Source organism: Drosophila santomea, chromosome 3R (assembly GCF_016746245.2).
Source record: "Drosophila santomea strain STO CAGO 1482 chromosome 3R, Prin_Dsan_1.1, whole genome shotgun sequence".
NCBI lineage: Eukaryota > Metazoa > Arthropoda > Insecta > Diptera > Drosophilidae > Drosophila > Drosophila santomea.
In genome coordinates, this window is record NC_053019.2 from 10,209,551 (window position 1) to 10,230,803 (window position 21,253).

Here is a 21,253-nt window from a genome sequence, read left to right on the forward strand (position 1 = left end):
CTTGGGTTTTCCAACTGGATTACGACGTAGTAACGGGACCGGAAGGAAATGGCTAGTGTTTTGGACTTTTTTGTTGCTAGGCAACAGAACAAAACAACAAACACACGAAAACAACACGTCTGCTGACATTTTCTGGGTTTCGCCTGGCGGACACTATTACAGCTCACAATCTTCCTGCTAAAATTGTCACTTTTTATTACTAATTTTCATTGTTCGTGGAGAATTTAGCACGTTCTAATGGGAAAAACAAAAAAATAATAATTTGTTGCTGACAAAAAACAGCTGACAGCAGTGTTGGTTAACCCGCAAGCACAAGTGGCAACGCTTACAGCTGTGCGAACAGTGTTGGTTAACATGCCACTCACACGGCAACGTTTGAATTTCAAAAAAAGGCGCGCTTTTTGAATCGATTTCAATTGCTCACATACTAATTGTGTATGACTGGCTGAAAAAAGCAACTTTCACGGAATGCTTCTGTCGCCAGGCGTATTTGCGCGACCCCCAGCAAACGTGATCAATTTGCCGTGAATTGTTTGTTAATTAATTTGTTGGGATATTCCATTTTAACACTTGTGGTAATTAGAAAAGCAAGTAAAACGAGCGGAGGAATGAAGCAATAATATGGGCACCACTTACGTCCGCTTGTTTGCAACTTTTTCTAGTTATTTTTGTTGTATTTCTGCTCTGCCTTGCTTAGTTGGGCAGGCAAGGCACTCGGACTCAGGTGAGTGTAGTGAAGTGAACACGTGTTGCACATTAGCAATCAGCTGGCCATAACCTGGAATTTATTGCACTGCCTTCGTAAACTCATGGATCTGCTGCTGCGAATTGTGTTAGAAATATTTTTCCAGTTTAGATGCACTATTGCTGAAATTCTGCCTCGTCGATTTTCTGTCCAAACAAAATTCCTTTGAAAAGATAGTAACAATCTACTTAATTACTGAAAATTCGTGACAGGTCTGAAAATGCCCATGTCTATCAACGAAAACGTGCACCTAAAACCCTTCCTTATAGCTGAGTATTTATTTTAATGTCTCGAAAGATTTATAAAAGTAAACAACGCCAATCAATGATGAATGATAGCAAATTGAGGGAAACGAGGCTTTAAAACATGTCTTATTGTTTCCTTGTTTGCGTCAAGAATAACTATCTGAAAAAATATATTTTTCCATTGTGTTGCCTAATTTGCCATAAAAATGTGTAAGATTTCGCAAGTTGAATTTGAAGCTGAGAATTGCTGAGTGTGAAAGCCTATCCTATTATAATAATTATAATAAATATTTACTTGGAAAGACACATTTGCTGACCTTTTAAATATGATTTTAAGAGTTAAACAGTCCTAAGTATAAAATTTTTAAATTGAGTTTTTCAGGTCACTTAGGCAAGAGTGTCAAAGTTGCACAACGTTCATCCCGAAAATGTGGTTTTGGCATCGGGTGTAATGTTAACTTTTTGTTGTGAAAAATATTTAAAGTATAAGTGAATCAGAAAGGATTTTTAGCAATTGTAAGCCACAATTTTATTTATAAGAATTGTATAATTCTCCTAATATTTATAGACGGTAGCTCATCGTTTGTTGCACTGCGAAAGTCTAATGCGTAACCACAAGAACCCCAAGTACCGCCTATATATATGTATATATGTACATATATTTATGGCAAGATGGGGGCCATTTGGGGGACTGCGAACCAAACGACGAATGGAGACAAAGGCAGGCGGCTAGCACGTTTGTGGCTCCTCTTACGTGGCCAACAATCGTTCACGTTTTCCCGGTGGCTGCGAGCCCAGAACTGCGTCAAAGTCAGCTTTCAATGGCAGTTCGGTTCGCCCACGTGTATATGTAACCAGCTTGCAGATATCCCCAATACACGTTTGCACACAACTACACACTTTATTATAACTGGGGGCAGCTGTTGCAACATGTTTCGTGTCTTTCGTGTCGCTGTGTGACAAAAGCGTTTGTTCTTGCCGGCTTATCAGGGGCAGAGCGGCCACCATGGCGTATGCGTAACGTGTTAAGCCCCGGGCGTTGCAACATCAGAAACAGAGGCAACACACAAATGGCAGCGTATCACAAGCAGACGCAGACTGCCCGGCGAGACATTGGCTTCTATCGAATTGACATTTTGCGGCAATCCATAGCCCCCATAGCCCCCATAACCCCCGTAACCCCCTTAACCACCGTGACCCCTTGAAGCCTGCGATTCACTGGCATAAATCATGCCTCACATGCAAATTCGATTAATGCAAATGCCACTACAGCCAGCAATTGTGCACATATAGTACGTATGTACCCCCGTTTGTCTGCCAGGTTGTCAGTGTGCGCATATAATTAAAGCCACTTCCTCCACGAGCCCAAGTCCGACTTGGAAACCCAACAAAGTCAGCCAAACACACAGTTGAACTTCAGTGGTGTTTGGGTTCTTTGTGTTAACTACTTAAAAAACAACCCCCGGGTTATCTCAAGATTAATATTTTATTTTCAGAATTTTTCGAATGAACCATTGCAAAATGTATTGTAAGCAAATGGAAATTGAAGTACTATCGAAATTCAAGACTTAGATAATAAATGAAAGTAAGAACCGGTTCCATATCATTTTACTAGTCTAAATAGTACATCTAAATGCCTTTAGAAATGAATGTAATATGTTGCAACTAATTAGCAGTAGTACTTGGCAATCCGACTTACTGAGTCTTGACTGTAGTGCCAAAGTGCGGCGAGTTACAGGCGGCGTCACCTTGTCGTCGTTTTCGCTGGCATCTCGGGCCCAATAGGAAATTCAAAACCAGCCTTAGGTTGATTTATCAACGACAAACTCGGCAACAGCAGCAGCGAAAACATTCTCATGCAAAACGTGTAACAATTGGTTGGCTTTACATAAGAGGGCGACGGGCAGAAATAGAACTCGTAAGCGTAGGCGTAAACAAACGCGAAATCAATTAAAAGCAAATTAAATTCATCGGCAGCTGCCTGGCTAATGGGGAAAACTTCCATGTGTGATGTGTAAAATAATCCGCAGATGTAATTTAGATGGCTGTAATTCTGGATAATACTTGTTACGTTTGGACGCCGAGTTATTTTCCTTTCACTGGATGTACTAATGGGAATAGAAAGGCTTGTGATGTTCAGTAGACTATTTGAAGTGGTTTGAGCAAATCCCAAACATGATAACGATCCACAATATATCTACGTTGGAATACGTACAGTCTGGCGTATTTACCTTCTGTTATCTATATCCAGTTGTTTGTTTATTCGGATTTGGCCGTCATGCCCCTGACTTTCCTTCTAATCCCATTCACTCAAAAGTCGGTGAACATGGGGTTTCTCTGATAAAGCAAACTGACGTACACAGGGAGATAAATCTGTAATGTCAATCGAGGCTCTTGATTTAAATACTAAGATATTTGATGTCATAAGTCTATAAGGAATGTTACAAAATAATAAGGTTTCTATATTTAAATATTAAGATATTTAATTTCATATTTTAACTTATATTGTTGAATGTTACAGATGTTTTAAAAAATATAACATAACATATTTCCTCACGTGTATACTTGTTTATTTCCACGACTAATTAATGCAGGCACTGCACATGCATTCATTCCATGACTCGGCCGATACTCACCTATAAACAAAAACATATATATAAGGTAATTTTCTATTTGTCCAGCTGCGGGCGCACGTGTCGTTGCCCCCGGCCCCGCCTCCATCCCCTTACTCTTTGGCTTTTTATAAACATTTCTCGAGATTTATAATCTACATAACAACAAGAACAACAGGAGCACTGGCAAAAACGAGATTGAAGTATCAGCAGCGCCAGCAATCGCAATTTGTGCTCAAATATATTATAGCACTGAGACCCGTTTCAGTTCGGTATAATTTCAGATTATTTGTGCCTTTATTTCTATTTTTATTGGGTTAGATCGCTCTTATCAGGGGTTTCTTTATTTTTGTTCGCTGTCATTTTATTGCTCTTGATTTCACCTCGACTTTGAAATTGAAATTTCGCAAGCTGATAAGCGCGCGTTTGTTATTTTACTGAATTTTATGTAGTAGACTTTATGTTGGCCCCTCTTTTCTCCAACTTCTATGATATAAACCATTTTATACGACGCCAAGCTTCAGATTAGGCCTTAGTTGGTCTGCTGATCGCCCCAATGTCGTTCGCACCTGTCCTAATGGGAGGTGCAAATTGCATGAGTTAGTGTGCGTTTCCCTACGATTATTTGAGATTGTCATAAGCATTTGAGTGCGTTGCCTAATCCACAGTGGAATAAACATACATGGAATAAATATATTAACATATGTATGTATATATAATAAATATATATTTTCATTAATCAATTGAAATATATGTACATTTGTTCCAGATTCGGTACATGTCAACCAAAGTGAACTTAGTTTTTCAAATAATTAGACAAACTCATGAAATGAATTGCAAAATATTTCTCAGGCCATTTGAGTAAAGCAAAAGAATTTATTTATCGAATATATAACGAAATGGCTCCTCCACTTTTGGAATGTGAGCAGTACCATGCTGCAAGCAGTAGTCGTTCAATTTGCATTGTTTATTTGTTTGATTTCTACTTAACATTCCATTTCATTTCACAGGCCCCACTCTGCCGTGGATTCCCCCATCCAGTGGTAACAAAAAGTATCTTAAAAATAGTTTTACCAGCTCCGCCAGTCGCAATTGTTGTCTTTTGGGGGTTTTCCTTCGGCTTTCGTGATTAAACTTTAGCCATGCAATCGGGGTAAATAGAAAATACAGACGGCGCTAGATAAGCTGCTGGAAAACACGAGAAAACACGTAAACAATCCACAAGTGCACGGCGCTCGTCACACAATTTCAACTCCATTTTAGCTACATTTACTGCATTATGAAAACGAATGAATTTCCCCGGCAGTTGCACTGCACTGCGCTCCAGTTTTGATTGCATTTCATTTCGTGGAAATTCACCGGGCCACGTAACAACTTCGATGAACGACACGTGACCGAAAAAACGTCGGAGCATGTGAGCAAGTAAATGTACATATTACAATTGCGATAAGATTGCACGGAGTGGTGGCGGGTTGGTGGGGATATGGGGAGGTGGGGCGTTATTACGAGAATGTGGCACATGAGTAACCCGAGCCAGTTTTTGTGCCTGTGCACGTGCTCTCCAGCCAACCAACCGGGCGTATGTGTAACATCCGAACGGGGCGTATACGTAACGCCGTGCAAGGCGACACCAGATGCACGTGCCGCACTGCAATTAAAGCGAGAGATCATCGAAAGGCCGAAACCAAAACAGAAACAAAAACAAAAACATGCCGCGCTCTTATGCAAGAGCCCAGTGGCCAATTGGACACGTCTGAGTTATTCGTCATCCGTCATCGCAGATCACATTTACTAGATTTCGGCTCTTACGGAGTGTGGAGTACGGCTTACGGCCCCTGTCATTGTGTTGGTGTGACCTTTGGGGCTGCTAAAAATAGCCGAGAGCCATTTAAATACAATCAACACGCTGGAAAGCCCAGTACAAAGAAGCACAGTAAGCACCGCTTAACTTGAACCTACTTAAATGTGAATTGAAATTAAAACTATTTAAACTTTTTTAATTGAAAAAAGAAAGCGTTGGTGTATTAGGGATAAAAGCTAACATTTCTTCCAGCAAAACTATTTAGCATATTAGTTCGAGTTATGGAGCTCGGACTGTATAAATCCGAATCAACTGCAAAACACAAACAACAGCGTTTTGTAAATGCGAAAACATTTCAACAACACGTGACCAACAACAAACTTGAGTGCTGCACTGGTGTGCGTGAGTGTGTGTGAGTGTGCGCTCGTATGTGTGCCAAAACGCTGACATGCTCGGCTCGCGTGAGAAATTACGTCATGCGCCACGAATTTTGAGTTGTTATTTATTATTATTTTTTTTTTTCTACTTGTTAGTGTGTTTGCCACTTTCAACGTGTCTCGATTAAAAACGAAAAGCAAATGGATCAAGAGTGAGAGAGAAAGAGAGCGAGAGAGGGGGCCAACGTAGCGTATGATTATTATTTCGTTTTTTTTAAAGTGAAGCCCTCATTGAAACAACAACAATAGCCACGACTGTTGCGCTCTGTAATAAAAACAAAATGTCGGCCGAGTCGTGAGTGTGTTTGTGTGTGTGCGTGTTTGGCTTTGTGATTGTTGTTGCCAAGCGCCGGTTATCAGTTCGCGCTCTCTCCCGCTCTCCCTCTTGCGCTCTCTCGCTCACGCAGCCGCCGCCCAGTTGACTTGGCTGTCCGTTTCGCTTTGGAATTTGTCACGTTTCACGTGTTTTATTGTATGCCGCCGACTTTTGTTGTTGCTGCTCGCCTTGAGCTTCTGCGTCGTTGTTTTCTTCAGCTATTCGTATATATGCACATTTATTTTATTTTTCCTTTTTTATTTTATTGTTTTTGCCCGGAGTGGACCCACTGTAACGGTAACTCTCCAGAGTCGAAATTCGTACTTGAGTATCATATGGCGCGCACTTAATGTTAACCACAACCATATCGGTATCGGCTCGGCCAACTAAATGCTTATAAATATACATATATAATTCACACGCAACTCATTTAAGAAAATCTTGCAACAACAATAACGCTGCCAGTGGTCTTGTAAGTTGCGTGAGTGTGCGAGTACGTGTACGTGTTGTCTAGTCATCAAGCCCCCAAATGTCGATGATACAATGGAGCCAATCAGGGTGATTGGCTTATGTCGAATAGAATGCATTTCGGGCTTTTGAAAATTAGAAATGTGACTTACCCTTACAAGCACGCAACATATTTTGAAAAAAAAACATTTTAAAGGAAGTCGCCATACTTGCGAGTTGTTACTCTTAAAGTAGGCAACATTTTTTTATACTTAATTAGGTGTTACTTAATAGGTGATACATTAACATGGTAACTTACCAGTTTATAAATTTGATACCTACTTCAAATTTTACGGCATCCCCTGCTTAAACAACGGCAATCTGGCAAATTGGCCAATCATGCCGTGCGAATTGTCCCTCGGGTGTATCTCCCAACGGATTTTGTGGCCATACAACTCGCGTTTCAGTCCCACTGTGGCAATCACGTTCGCCGCACACGAAATGCCTTATCTCTATTCACTCTCCCAACAACACATGTTGCTCTCTCTTTTGGCGTTCACGTCATTAATTTGGCGCTCTCTCGCCTCTTTTTTGGGGTCTCGTGCGGCCAGCGAGTTTTATTCATTCATTTCAATTCTGTCTCTTGTCGCGAACAGACGTTTGGGAAATAGTTCACGGTGCGGGTGACGTGACAGTGCAAAAATTATATACAAAAAAAAAAAGGAAAACAAGGCAAGAGGGAGACCACATAAAAAACAGCAAAATTAGCTGGAGGGGCACAACAACAAATTTGATACATACCTATATATACATACGTGCTTTAATAGTGAAACACACGCACACGCACGCACGTTGCTCGCTCGCCCGTACATATATTTATCGGTGTGTGTGTGTATATAGAGGCGGCTGGTAAAATTCCACTGTGAAACGAAAGGAAGTTATTGTTTTCTGTGGCTCTATGTATGTACCATATATGTACATATATTAACAAAACAAATAACAGTGTGTGCATAAAATTGATAAAAGCTAAAAACGTGTAAACAAAAATTAAACAAAAAACCGCGCTGCGCAATCACGTTTTCCGACACTATTTGTGTTTCTTCTGTTGTTTTTTGTGTGGATACCGCGAACGAGAAAGAGAATTGCTCCAACAAGTGCACCTTAATTGAAGCTCCAGTAAAGGAAGAAGAAGGAGAAGTACGAAAAAAAAAAACAGAAGGAGGAGTAAACGCGTTATCGCTATCGTTATCGCACCCACACACTCGCACACGCACACCCAGTGATAAGCGGAAAGAGTAAACAGGCGGTACACACTTATCAGCATTTTTCACTCGTTCCAACATAAATAAACAGGCCGCTTCGTAATGCCATTCTAAAATTTCGAATACAAATCCGGGACGTGAACGTGAAACGTGAAAAAAAGAACCCGAAAGAAAAGTATAAAATATCTCTCATCTCAGCTTTGGAAGAGAAAAGTAACTCGCCGCGCAGTGAATTCGCCGCACAGCCATCGACTCGACAACCTGTTTGCTCGCCCATAAATTCGCCCCCGGCATTTATCTCACAATTATTTCTGCACTGACGTAAGGAGGAGCACTTCCACCATTCCACCGCAACTGCAGCAAACCACGTCGACGCAGCAGCAGACGCAGCAGGCGCTTCACCAAACGGTCACACTGCCCAGGAGCGGATTCGGTGCGTTTCCAGTCCAAGCAGCCGGAGGAGGAGGAGGCGGAGGCGGATCGAGGAGCAGGAGCCCCATTGGCACCACCATGGAGCCCTATTGGAACGAGTCGAACGGACACGCCGCCCATCCGGTCAAGTATGAAAGGTAGGTATACTCAGCACAGATCCCCAGATCCCGCTGCAAGTCGAAAGCAAATAAAAGCCAATCCAATGACTAAATCAAACCACTCACTTTCACCTGTGCGCGTTTAGCTTAAGCACGCAGAGAAAACCTATCACAAAATGTGTTACAATCAGAGAATCAAAATTTTTGAAAATTGTTCAAATTTCATCTGAAACACAAAGTAAACCAATTGAATCTTCTTAGAATAAAGATGTACATCTAAACAAATCGTTAATCTAGATGCCTTAGACTTGTGATACGTTTTCTCTGCGAATTAAATAATGGTTTAGTGTATCTTAGACTCCTAGTGGTTAAGCCTAAGTCTCCGCCTTCTTCCCTATAACTAATGGTCGTTATGTACGTGCATGTCAGGATCGGGTGTGGACCATTCGGAGCTGTTTTGGGTTGTGTGGGCCGCGTATTTTTAGACGTCGAGCTAGAAAGCGTTTTGCATTTGCAAAACAAACGCGAAAATCGGGCAAAGAAAACGTGGGCAGACACTGTCGAGAGGCTATTCTTGGCCGAGATGGGTGCTTCAGTTTGCGCTTTATTTCATCTTTATTTTTTCGTGTTTGCCAGAAGGCAAAACACAAAACAAAATCCAACGCACGACTCGCCAAACGTGATGTTTCGTTGATTTTTGCCCTGCAAGTCTCCCCATCCCCACAATCCCCCCAATCGCCCATTCCATTTAGTTTGTATTTTTGAACTTGAATTTCGTTTAAACGTGTCCGAGCGGAATCAGAAAAAATTGCGATTTGCGTTGGTGTGGCCAGAGTGGGGATTAATAATCCAAGTGAAGTGGTGTGGCCAGCGCTGCAAATGAGTAATATAATCACGGTGCTTAGGGGCTTTACGCCTGTCTTATAAATGTCAACGGCCAAAACGTGGCTATAAATATCAGTTAACAACAGCGTGGGTCTATGCTCCCCCAACCAACTCCTTTGATTGGCCATCGAGTGCGTGTAGTGCGGGGAGAGGGGGGGTTCAGTTCACGTGCTCGGGTGGCCTTTCTAGCTTTTGGGTGGCGCGTTGGGCCGTGTCCTTTTGAAGGTCAACAAGTTTTGTGTTTCGCTCAGGTTTCTGTTGGGGTTCTGTGGCTATGTTTCTTGATTGAGCTTTATATTTGGCTATTTTGGTATGTGGTGACCGCAACCGGTGCTCCTGGGAACGTTTTCCTCTATAAATACACAAGGGCTAATCGAATGAGTCGCTCATCAAATATTCAGGTCCCCAATTTGATTGGCCTTTGGATATGTTTTCGTTTCATAGTCGGGTTTTTTCCAGTTCGCTTTAGTGTTTCACTGTGGATTTCGGGGGAAAGTTACGAATGGCTTACGAACAGAAAAAGAAATGATTACGTATACGTCACGTGTGCCGCTTAATTATGTGTCTAGCCGGTTTAATTATCCAAAAACATATGATTAATGAACGGAACTGGTTAAACATAATTGCTAATCTTTGCCCACGGGATCAGCACTGAAAAAAAAGTAATCAAAATAAATATTATAAATTCGGTTGCGGTGGACTGACTCCTTATCAAATGCCACTTGTGGTAAACACGCGTCTTCGTCGCGGCTGAAGTGTTTATAATTTGCATTACGCGCTGCCATCTTAATCAACACCCAAGTCAGTCATAAAAGCGAAAAATAGCAGAGAGAAAACACAAATAGAGATAAGCAAACACGCGATAAAAAGCGAAACGGGCGTGACGCACAATCGCTCCTCTCCAAAACGAAATGTATCTATCTATCTATAAGCATGGGTACACACATGTACAAAAGTATATATGTATCTATAAAGTGTCCAGAGTTGTCAAGCGTCAGTGAGATCTCGGGTTTGTTGCACGACGAGACAGTTGCTAAACCCCCAGCAAAACAATCAAAATACACCCCCACAACCCCATTTAGTACTCAGCTGTCTCTCGTTGTTTTCGATTTCGGGATCTTGACAACGACGCCATCGAATTGAAGACATTGACCCAGTGATTAGTGATACGAGGGTCGTTTGATAAGTCCGTGACTTTTTGTATTTGCCGCGCACCTGCTCTAAATACAACACTGCTCCTGTCAGCAGTTATCGATTAACAGCTGACTGTAAAATTTTGAGAAAGCTGCGTTTTTTGGTTTGCGTTTTATAGGCATTGAAAGCAGACGATCTCGTGAATTTTAACGAAAATGGAAAAAAGTGAATTTCGTGTGCTAATTAAGCATTATTTTTTGCGTAAAAAATCCATCACCGAAACCAAGGAAAGACTTGATAAATATTATGGGGACTCTGCACCATCAATTTCAATGGTTAAGAAATGGTTTACTGAGTTCCGTTGTGGTCGTACCAGTACAAGTGATGCCGAACGTTCAGGTCGCCCAAAAGAGGTCGTCATGCCAGAAATCGTCGACAAAATCCATGGAATGATATTGGATGATCGGAGAATGAAAGTGCGTGAGGTAGCTGAGGCTGTAGGCATCTCAACTGAACGGGTACATCACATTTTACATGAATATTTGGACATGAAAAAGCTTTCCGCGCGATGGGTGCCGCGATTGCTCACACACGACCATAAGCGCAACCGTGTGACCATTTCAAAGGAGTGTTTGGCGATGTTCAACCGCAATCCAAACGAATTTTTGCGCCGTTTCGTTACCGTAGACGAAACATGGATCCACCACACCACACCAGAGACCAAAGAACAATCAAGACAGTGGGTTTCTCCGGGTGAACGTGCACCAAAGAAGGCCAAGGTGGGTCTGTCGGCCAACAAGGTCATGGCCACAGTTTTTTGGGATGCACAAGGTATCATTCACATCGATTACCTTGAAAAGGGTAAAACGATCACCGGCGAATATTATTCAGAGCTTTTGGACAGATTCGATATTGATTTGAAGCAGAAACGACCGCATTTGGCGAAAAAAAAAGTGCTGTTCCATCAGGACAATGCACGGGTGCACACGTGTGTAGTCAGCATGGCAAAATTTCATAAATTGGGCTACGAACTGCTACCCCATCCAGCATATTCTCCAGATTTAGCCCCCTGTGACTATTTTTTGTTTCCAAACATGAAGAAATGGCTCGGCGGTAAGAGATTCGGGTCAAATGAAGAGGTCATCACAGAAACAAACGACTATTTTGAGGGCCTTGAGAAAACCTATTATTTGGAAGGAATAAAAAAATTGGAAAAACGCTGGACTAAATGTATAGAGCTAAAAGGAGATTATGTTGAGAAATAAAACGCTTCTTTGACGAAAAAAATATATTTTATTCAAAAAGTCACGGACTTATCAAACGACCCTCGTATTAACAGCTCACCATTCCCCCATCCCAATGGACGCCATATCTGGAGCAGCATGAGATCTCTGAAAAAGTGTGTTTGTTTGCTGACTACGTCTGTGTTGCAGGGATTCCAAATGGAATTCCTGCACAACATGAACTCACAGATGTTCAGCAAGACAACACGTCAAAAAAATCAACATGAGATTCAAGATTGAAGTGATCTACCAACTAACGAAAAACCATCAAGAGTGTTGAAATAATCAAAACGCATAAGAAAGACTTAAATGGCCATATTTTTTTACCTATCTAATTGCTTTGAAAGTGGTTGTTTTCATGAAAGTGAGATACTTTTTTCATATTTACTAATTAATGGCAAAAATCCCATATAAACACAGTTGTTTTTAATTTATTCACTCTTTCGATCGCGCTTATCACCAAAACGAATAACAAACGCATGCAGCACGCTAAAAATAGCAGAACGGAGTGTTATAAATTATATGAACAGATATATATCCGCCTGCGTCGAAAATATCCGAAAATGTTGGCGATCCTACCCGATCTCGATCTCGATCCGATTCGATCCGCATCGATACGTTTCGTTCCGTCGCCGGACTTATCGCCACCTCCACCACCACCATCATCATCATCATCGTCCGCTCGGTACGCCGTCCATTGGCATTTGAGAAGCGGGCACGTAGTCGTTCACGTTCCATGCAGGCTGACCCCTATAGCCCCCTCAAAAAAAAAACCCCCCCTGTAAAGCGACAGTCCTCAACTCACGGGCGGCAAACGTGCCGCAGATATTGTGAAATTCGCATGGTATTTGTGCAGTATGTGGCGGATTTTCGTGATTAATGCACTCGTCTTGGTGTTTTTTTTTTGCTTTGGGTCCGCTGACTCATGACCACTGCATTTGATTGCCGCTAAACGATTTAAATAGATGGATTTGAGTGTCTTTTGACCCAGTTATGGCCAGTGCGGACATTCATTTCAGCCGGGGAATGCGGATGGGGAATATGAAAATAGTTGGAGATCTGCGATGCATGATTGCGGAGGAATTTGGAGCGTACGTTGGGATATTATAAGAATACTTGAACTATTACTAGCTGGTAACCTATTAGTTGGGGATAAGCTGAAGTATATACAATCCTTATTATATATAGTCCTTCTTTTGATGGGCTATGACAAAGAGTTAATACATCGGTTCTGTTACCAACTTGCCTTCATAAGGCACCAACGCTGCGCCGAATACACAAAATGACGATTTCATAAATCAGCTCTGATTGTGATTCACTTTCCTTGGAACAAAGACAGCTCTATCTCATCACCAGCTGGATTTGCAAATGAGCCGTGATACGAAACTTCCATTTGCACTTTTCCAGCGCTACTTGAAGATTCGTTGAAGAAGCACCAGGGTATGCGTAATAAGCCAAAGGCAGCCGCCTCCAAGTGGCCTCGTATTTGTATCTACATATATGTTTTCGTTCACTGCATCTCTGTGTGTGTCGTATCTGTATCTTTGCGCGTCGTGGTTGTGTCGGTGTATCTGTTTATACTCGACTCGACTCGACTCGCATCGAATTGTTTTTCGCCTAGACAGCACGCCAGAGAGCAATTTGCCGGGGATTGTTGCCCTCGATTCCATTTCGATTCCATTTACAATATCCAATCCCAATCCCAAAGACCGAGCCCCAAAAACTGTTGCCAAGCAATCCATCCGGCACGTGTGCACGTTTGTGTGTTGGTTAGGTTGGTTAGTTGTTGAATCAACTGAAATGCGAAATTCGAATTTGTTGCGCATCGAATTCCGCTAGTGCAGCAACTTTTTTCTGGTCTTTGCACTTTGGCAAAAAACAATTATATCACGTGCCCGCCCGGTAAGTCGCAGTTTTTTCAACTGAATATTTATGACCGCTACGCGGCATATCCAGTTTCGATATTAGTTTCTAGTTTAAGTTTCAGTTCCAGTTTTGGTCATCTCACGTGATTGTGTCGCTCACCTGAACAACAGATGCTCCGCTGCACTTTTGCACTTTCAGCGTAATTGGTGCTAATCTAGCCGAGTGTGTTCGTGATATAGTAATAGAATAGAAGCATATACACACCTTATCAGCCGACCGACAAACCCAAGGTCGTCGATCAGGCGAGAGCCAGACCAGTCCAGTCCAGCCCCGCCCACTTTTGTTAATTAGACGCTGGGGCAGACTCTTCTATGCATTTAGCTTCATGATTTATTTTTTCTCTCCTCGAGCTCGGCGTCATCGTTCTGCCGTTTGTTGTCTCGTTTCGGTTGTTTTCCACTCTCGCCCTCCGAGATTTCACAATTCAAAGCAGCGCATTTCCATTGCCCAATGTCGATATGGAAATTTTTGTGACACAGATCAGCGGCGGAAACTGTTGGCATTGAATGCCACGATTGCCCACCGTAAACATGTTAGTTGTGTAAATCAATACACAAGGAGAAATATCATGAACCACTTGATTTTGACGAAAAAGAAATACTTACCTTTGCGGTAAACTTCAGTTTCTATGAAATGAATCGATTTAATCAATATTTTCTAGAAATAGGTTTAATGTGTAGTAACAAATACTAGTTGAGTGTGAACCTTGAATTAAAAACAAGTCGTACTGCAGTTTTTCAAGTGCTAATTGTTTAAGTAATAAGACGTTGATTGAATTATTATTTTTCCCCTCTACATTTGGACACGATGTAGGCATTGTTATGCTCTTAGCATCGCCGAAAGTTTCATGAATCACTTGTGCTCGAATGAGAATGAGTCAACAGTGTATGACATATGCTGTTGATTATCGTAAGATTTTGAGACCAAGATATGACTGTCCCGTAACTGATTAACATTATAACAGACTTCTGAGGTGTTTGCAGATCCCAATCTAATCAGACTTTTAATTTGGAATAACCCATTCGAAGAAAAGATTAATCAAAACCGAAAAGAACAAGTTGTTTTCGGCTTTAATCAGTTACCCCTAATACTTATGTGTCGAAAAAAAACGAACAAAACGGCATAAAAACGGAAAATAATATACTAGAAAAGTCGTCACGTGTAGCGTGGCAATCTAATCTGCAGGGTTTAATTACCCCTGATAAGGACAGGAAATGGTTAAACACAAACTTGAATATCAATACACAAGTTCATAGATACGAGTATTCATATGGGCTCTCGAGTTCGTTTGAAAATTCTATTATATGTTACTACGACACTTGGCACATGGGCTAATTATCACAGACTCATGCGTACGCAAACGTGTCGATAGCTCCCCATACAGTAAATTACGATCCGTATTGGGGAATGCTGTTCATGCCTTTGGCAACCCGCGGATGGATGATCGGAGGAACTGTCGTCATGGCGTGGGGCAGGGTCGCGGAGTACTTGTAGATGCCATCGTCAACCTCGTATTCCGATGCCAATTACTTAATAGTGCGACCACAAAAACGGCACACGAAAAGTAAACAAACGTAAGACATTTCGGTGGGCCAGCGCCATTCAAACGGGGGCACATTGCCAACTTGTTGGGGTCTTCGGCATGGCTCTCATGAATCAAACGAGTGATTCTCACTGACGTTCCCAGTTTGCTGCTCTTTGGTCAATGATTAAAAGTACGCCACCCGAGTACACGCCCTGTTCACGGGATTGTTTGATATCTGCCCGATGGCGCAGCCCCCCAAATTAAACGGGAATGATGGCTAATACGCTGGCAAACGTTGTCATCGGCGTAAATTTATCAACGACCATGAACAATTGCAGATCCATATTGCTGGGTATGAGACTTAGAGTTGATAATAACGTTTGCTTCATGTCATTCATCTCGAAATCGGATTGTGACTCTCACAAATCCTATAGCGGCTTAAAAGTAAAAACATTAACTGATCGAGTTAACCAGTTACCCAACCCAATTCTTTACTTTCCCGAGTGCAGTCAACCTGCAATCCAAGGCGATGCCACGCCCAGTCCAAATCACTCTATTTGCATTACTCATACGCAGTGTATGCTCGGCAGCACGATAATTGGCCACGGTTTATAAATCGAATTCAGCAAATTGCGCTAAACGCCAAGATGAAAACAAGTTGCTGGCGCTTTAATTTTAGGGGGTGGGGGTGGTACAGTCGGATAAACAAGTTCTAGGCGCCAGGGACTGGTGCGTTCTGGTATCTGAGTATCTCGCCATATACTAGATGGTTAATTAGGACTCATGTAGTATGCGAGATGTGCGTTTGTTTGTGGTCGCCCGCTTATCGCCCAGAGCCATGACACTTATTACTATTTCGCTCTTGTGGCCACTCTAGTTTATTTTGGTTTTCTAGCGCTTTCTGGTCGATGCTTGTGATATGTTTGTTTTGGTTTTGGTTTTGGCTTTGCTTTGAGAAATTGGCATTCAATGAGTCTGTGAATCGTAGAATTTTGTGGGTTTTCTCTTTGGTTTTACCCCCGTGGCGCTTGGCAACAGTTTTTATCGTGATATTCGTTTCTTTACAAATTATGTTCAAGTTTTCACTCAGCTTTTTATTATATTTGTTTTTCGTTTTCGGCACATGGCAATAAAAACGTGTAGGTTCTATATTTGGCTGGTCTGATATATGTAGTGGAAATTCAAAAACGTGTGTCGTTTCTTAGGGCATCTGGCGGGATAAATTCTGAAAACGAATTTATTCTCATATGGGTTTTTAGTAAAAATGGTTTTATGATCCACCCACGATCCTGACATCTTGTCCAATTCAATGTGCGTGTGTAATGGTGCGAGAGCGATCTTCTGCCTGGACTGAGGATCCAATCCGGATCCGGATACCGTATCGTATGCTAACCGTACTTTAAGGCATTTCCACCCGTTTTACTACAACACAAACCAAACAAAACGCTCGTTTGATTTTAGCCAAGCGACCAACAGCCCAAAATCCGGCTAACTGATGGAGAGCTCATTGAGGCACACTGATTGATTGATTTGGCTGATCCAAAGCGATTTCGAGTCGTACCGAAAAGATTTAATCCACTTTCTCTTTGTTTTCTTGCAGCCTTAATTTATTTTGATGCTGAATTTTCAATAAATGAAAAGAAACTGAAAACAGACAATAAACCATATTTAAAACGCATTTAACTAATAATCCTAGACTAACTAGCCTAAGTTACTACACCTAAGTTAAGCTAAGTTATGCGCCTAATAAATGCATTACTAAAACGAATAAAAAAAATTTGAAAAAGAATTACCATCTAAATACGAAAATTTGAACGAAAAACAAAAAACAATACGAAACAAAACCAAATAATATAAATCATATTTGAACAAGATTTGGACTTACCTGTGTTTCTTTATCCTTCCCACTTCTTTTTGCATATCGAAACGAATTATAGCGAAGCAGCTGTCTCCAGTTTTCCTTATTGCACAGAATCTAGTTTAAATTTTTCAACATCAGCCACGGCATACAGCGAGGACGATGCTGAATATGCCACCGGAAGACGTAATAAGACATCGAGGGTAAATATTACAATTTAAGAGCGACCCAAAACTCGCTATCATTTGAAATATAAATTGAAAATCAATTGCAAAAATATATCGAATTCGAAATCGAATACAAAACGACTGAGACAAGATCAAAGGATCAAAAGAGCATTAGAGCAGCGCCCGGATGATGACCACGCCCACTAGCTATCACACACTCTCACCCACCACCAACTACCACCCACCACACACACGTGCAATGACCTTGAGCCATGATGACCATGCCGCCATCGAAGCAGCCGCCACTTTTGACCCTTTTTTATTGTTAGAAACAAAGAGCACTGAAACAAGAACTGATGAAAAAATAATAAAGCGAAAAAAATGAGAACCGAAATTAGCGAAAATAAAATGAAACAAAATAGCAAAAGAAAATCGTCTCTCAGCAGAACAATCATTACTTAGGCTAGGGGTCTAAACCACCCACTAACTACCCTTCAAAATGGGTTCTCTAGTTAGCGGAGCTTCAAGCCATTATTAACCAGACCATCTCTACAACCTCTGCCCACAGCAAGATCCACTTTCCCATCGCATCATCGAGAAACGGAGACGAGATCGCATGAACTCCTGCCTGGCGGACCTGTCCCGCCTCATCCCGCCGCAGTACCAGCGCAAGGGGCGTGGCCGGATCGAGAAGACGGAGATCATCGAGATGGCCATCAGGCACCTGAAGCACCTGCAGAGCGAGTGCCAGCAGAAGGAGAGCGACTACCGGAGTGGCTACATGGACTGCATGAAGGAGGCGGCCAAGTTCCTCTACGACGTTCACATGCAGGACTTTTGCCACCGACTCTTGGGTCGCCTGCAGGAGCACATCGATGAGATGTTCAAGAGTGAGTACATAACTTAATACCGAAATGAATCACCAAGTAACTAATGGTTATTCCTACACAGCGGACTGCTTCAAGTCGACGCGCAGCTGCCACATGCCGGATAATGTGAGTGCCTCCAGCGGCAGTCCCCACCAGGCGTACCACCCACCGCTGTGCCACCTGCGCGACATGTTGGCCACCTCTGCCTCGGATGTGGAGCACAGTCAGGACCATAACGACGTCAAGGATCTGAGTTTCCGGAACCATCTCAACCAGCTGCAGAGGAGCCAGCAGGCGGCGGCAGCGGCAGCAGCAGCAGCAGCCGCAGCAGCAGTTGCAGTCGCCAATGGCAGTTCGCCGGCTTCGAATGCCGGCATGGACTCGAAGGTCCCGCTGACCAATGGTGGCGGCAACGTTGGAGCACCGCCAGCTGCTGATAATGTGCCCAGCAATTCCACGGGCAGTGGACCGGCAGCAGCGTGTGCTGGGGGAAACAGCAACAGTAGCGGCAGTAACAGCAGCAACGCAGCCAGTTCCACCACTTGTCCGCCGGCCGGAGGTAGCTGTCCAGCCAAGATCACACCATTGGCGGCACACCAGCAGCCCCACCAGGCGCCAGTGATTACATCGACGGCCCCGCATCATCATCACCACCATACGGACAGCAGCCACCACGATTTCGAATCGTCCAGGGAGCCGATCCTTCACACCGATACCTCTAACATGCACTCGCCACCGCCCAGGGATCTGCTGCTGCAGCAGCATCCCCACCTGGCCCATAGCCACCACACCCAGGACAGCCTGATGTCCGTGAGGATGCGCAACTATTCCGAGTCCTCGCACGAGGTGGAGCACAACAACAACTACAAGTACAAGAACCACATCAAGGAGCGGTTCGTCCACGAGCTGCACGACGAGGAGACGAGCAGCGAGCATTGTCCGGTGGCGGCCCACCTCCAGAGCGATCACTCCCACTTGCAGGCCTTGTCGGAGCACTCCAAGGACGGCACCGAACCCGAAATAGCCCCCATTATGGCCAAGAAACGGAAGTTGGCCGAGGCAGCGGCCAATGGCGAAATACCCCTGGAGGTTCACACCGACTCCAGCAACGCGGGAGCGAGTTCCGCCAACCGGCTGGACAAGCCCTCGCCCTCGTTCAACTTTAGCGACATCAAGGACATCAAGGCTGAGCTGCACAACGGCAACTCCAACTCCAGCCCGCTGCTGGCCAAGCTGAGTGCGGTGGCTGCTGCCGGTGGCCAGTTGAGCACTCCGAGTAGCACAACCGCTCCATTGCCGCCGAGGCACTCCTTCACGGTGCCAATATTCGCACTGCACGGACAGGGCAACTACTACGTGCCCCTGAACGTGGACTACAATGCACTGGTGCCATTCCTCAACGGGATGGATCTGCTCGAGAAGAGCTACACCAGCATGCCCGTGGTGCATCCCATCAACATCAATGTGAACTTCATGCCCACTTCACCGTCCGCCTCGCTCTTGGCCGCTGCTGCAGCTGCCGCCGTCGCCGTTGGCAAGCAACAGCAACAACAGGCTGTGGTGGCCGCCGGAGCGGGACATCCCCTGTCCACCAACTCGGCGGCGGCTCAGGCAGCCGCTGTGGCCGCCGCTGCGGTGGCCAAGGCCAAACTGGAGCAGGCCATGAACCAGAGCTGGTAAGGAAAAGCAATCGCAATGCAACGGGTCGACAGATGGAACAACACTACCTCAGTACTTCTGTGAATAATCATCAAATGATTAATCTCAAAACAAACACACTAAGCGACATCTGCGCCCAAGTGTATCTACCATACAAAAAGGGTTAATGAAATGAAAGGAGGAGATGAAAGCGAATTCACTGGGGGTGTTTCTTAAATCTCTGGCGGATTAAAAGCATAGTTCATAGGTCTTGTATCTTGTATTACGTTTTTGCAAGCTTTTGTCCACAGAGCATGAGCTATGTAGCTAAAACCAGTGCTGCACTTGAAACTCACTGAGTGATGATGTTGAAATGCTCTAGAGATTTTAGAAGTACACCGATTTGTTACCTTTGGATTAGTTTAAACCATAGAGACAGCCAGGAGCCGCCTCAAAGGCTGGGCACCTACTAGTGAAATGATTTCCAATTGTTAAACGAGGTGGATAAAACAACTAGAGTAGCTATGTAGTTGTTAAATATTTTGAACAAAACTTGAATGTCTATTATAGTGCATGCATATAAATACAAAGAACATATATGTACGAGTATGTTCTGTGGAAGCCAATAGAACGTATATGATGCCAAGAGTCAGTCCCACGTAAAAAATCTAATGGATTTTAAAACAAAACAATATGTGAATTAAATGTATTTTTAGAGGTTTAACGTTTTTTGCAATTTAAATAAGTGTTGTGGTTTCATATAAGGTAGTCAGATAGCCAAGTGACTCCCGTCAAACAAACAAACTAATCTATATATACAAATCAAAAATATATTGATAAAAACATATATATATAGTAAACCACTAGTCAGCGAACTTGTACGAACACGTAAAACAAAAACAAAATGGGAGAAAAAACAAATCAAAAACCTATTATATTCTATGTGTAAATATTATTAGCAAGCAAATTGTCCTTTGTTTAAGTTTGTATTTTAGTGACAAATTACGTTAAGTTGGTTGGTTAACACATGGGGAAAAAAAAAACAAAAAAGATTTGAAAAATACCCAAAAACTTTTCTATTCAAGAAATGCACCACGTTTCATTCTCGAAATGCGGTCTATAGTTATTATTATTATTATTATCTCTACTGTCTAACACTTAAGTTGATTGTTTCTTTGTGTTTTTGTTATCCAAGAAATTAAACGCAATTTCAAGATCTTTCTGTCACCTGTTTCCAATGCGAACACCTAGATATTTTTATAGGAACTTCGGAAATGATTCTGTTTTGAAAGCTAAGCTTCGTTGCGGCTAAACTAAAAGTTGATAGCACAAAGATTATTAATGTTTTATGACTCTTATTAATGTGTACGATTACTTTTACTGTACGGTACTGTTAATATACAACTACGTTACTGTTTAATATATTTTATAGATGTATACAGATGTAATAAAAAATTTAAAACGAAATCAACACTTTTTTTCTTTTTGTCGGAGGTAACTAATTGGTGAAATATTCAGTTCTTATATATATACATAGATAAATAAATACACATATAAATTATACACATATATT

The 21,253-nt window shown here is 42.6% G+C and overlaps 1 protein-coding gene and 1 pseudogene across 3 annotated transcripts; both read left to right on the forward strand.

Moving 5' to 3' along the window:
• The first annotated feature begins 7,240 nt into the window (after positions 1-7,240).
• On the forward strand, positions 7,241-21,151 carry LOC120450821 (transcription factor cwo). Of its 3 annotated transcripts, none has more exons than XM_039634001.2 (4): positions 7,241-8,434; positions 16,610-17,209; positions 17,742-18,063; positions 18,125-21,151. In XM_039634001.2, exons 3-4 carry the CDS (start codon positions 17,790-17,792, stop codon positions 19,720-19,722), a joined length of 1,872 nt encoding a protein of 623 aa, XP_039489935.1. In that variant the 5' UTR covers positions 7,241-8,434; positions 16,610-17,209; positions 17,742-17,789; the 3' UTR covers positions 19,723-21,151. The 3 variants fall into 3 exon arrangements, with proteins under 3 accessions (XP_039489935.1, XP_039489934.1, XP_039489936.1); XM_039634000.2 differs by having other exon boundaries at positions 17,086-17,209; XM_039634002.2 differs by lacking the exon at positions 16,610-17,209.
• On the forward strand, positions 11,653-16,614 carry LOC120450823 (annotated as a pseudogene).
• Positions 21,152-21,253: the final 102 nt, after the last annotated feature.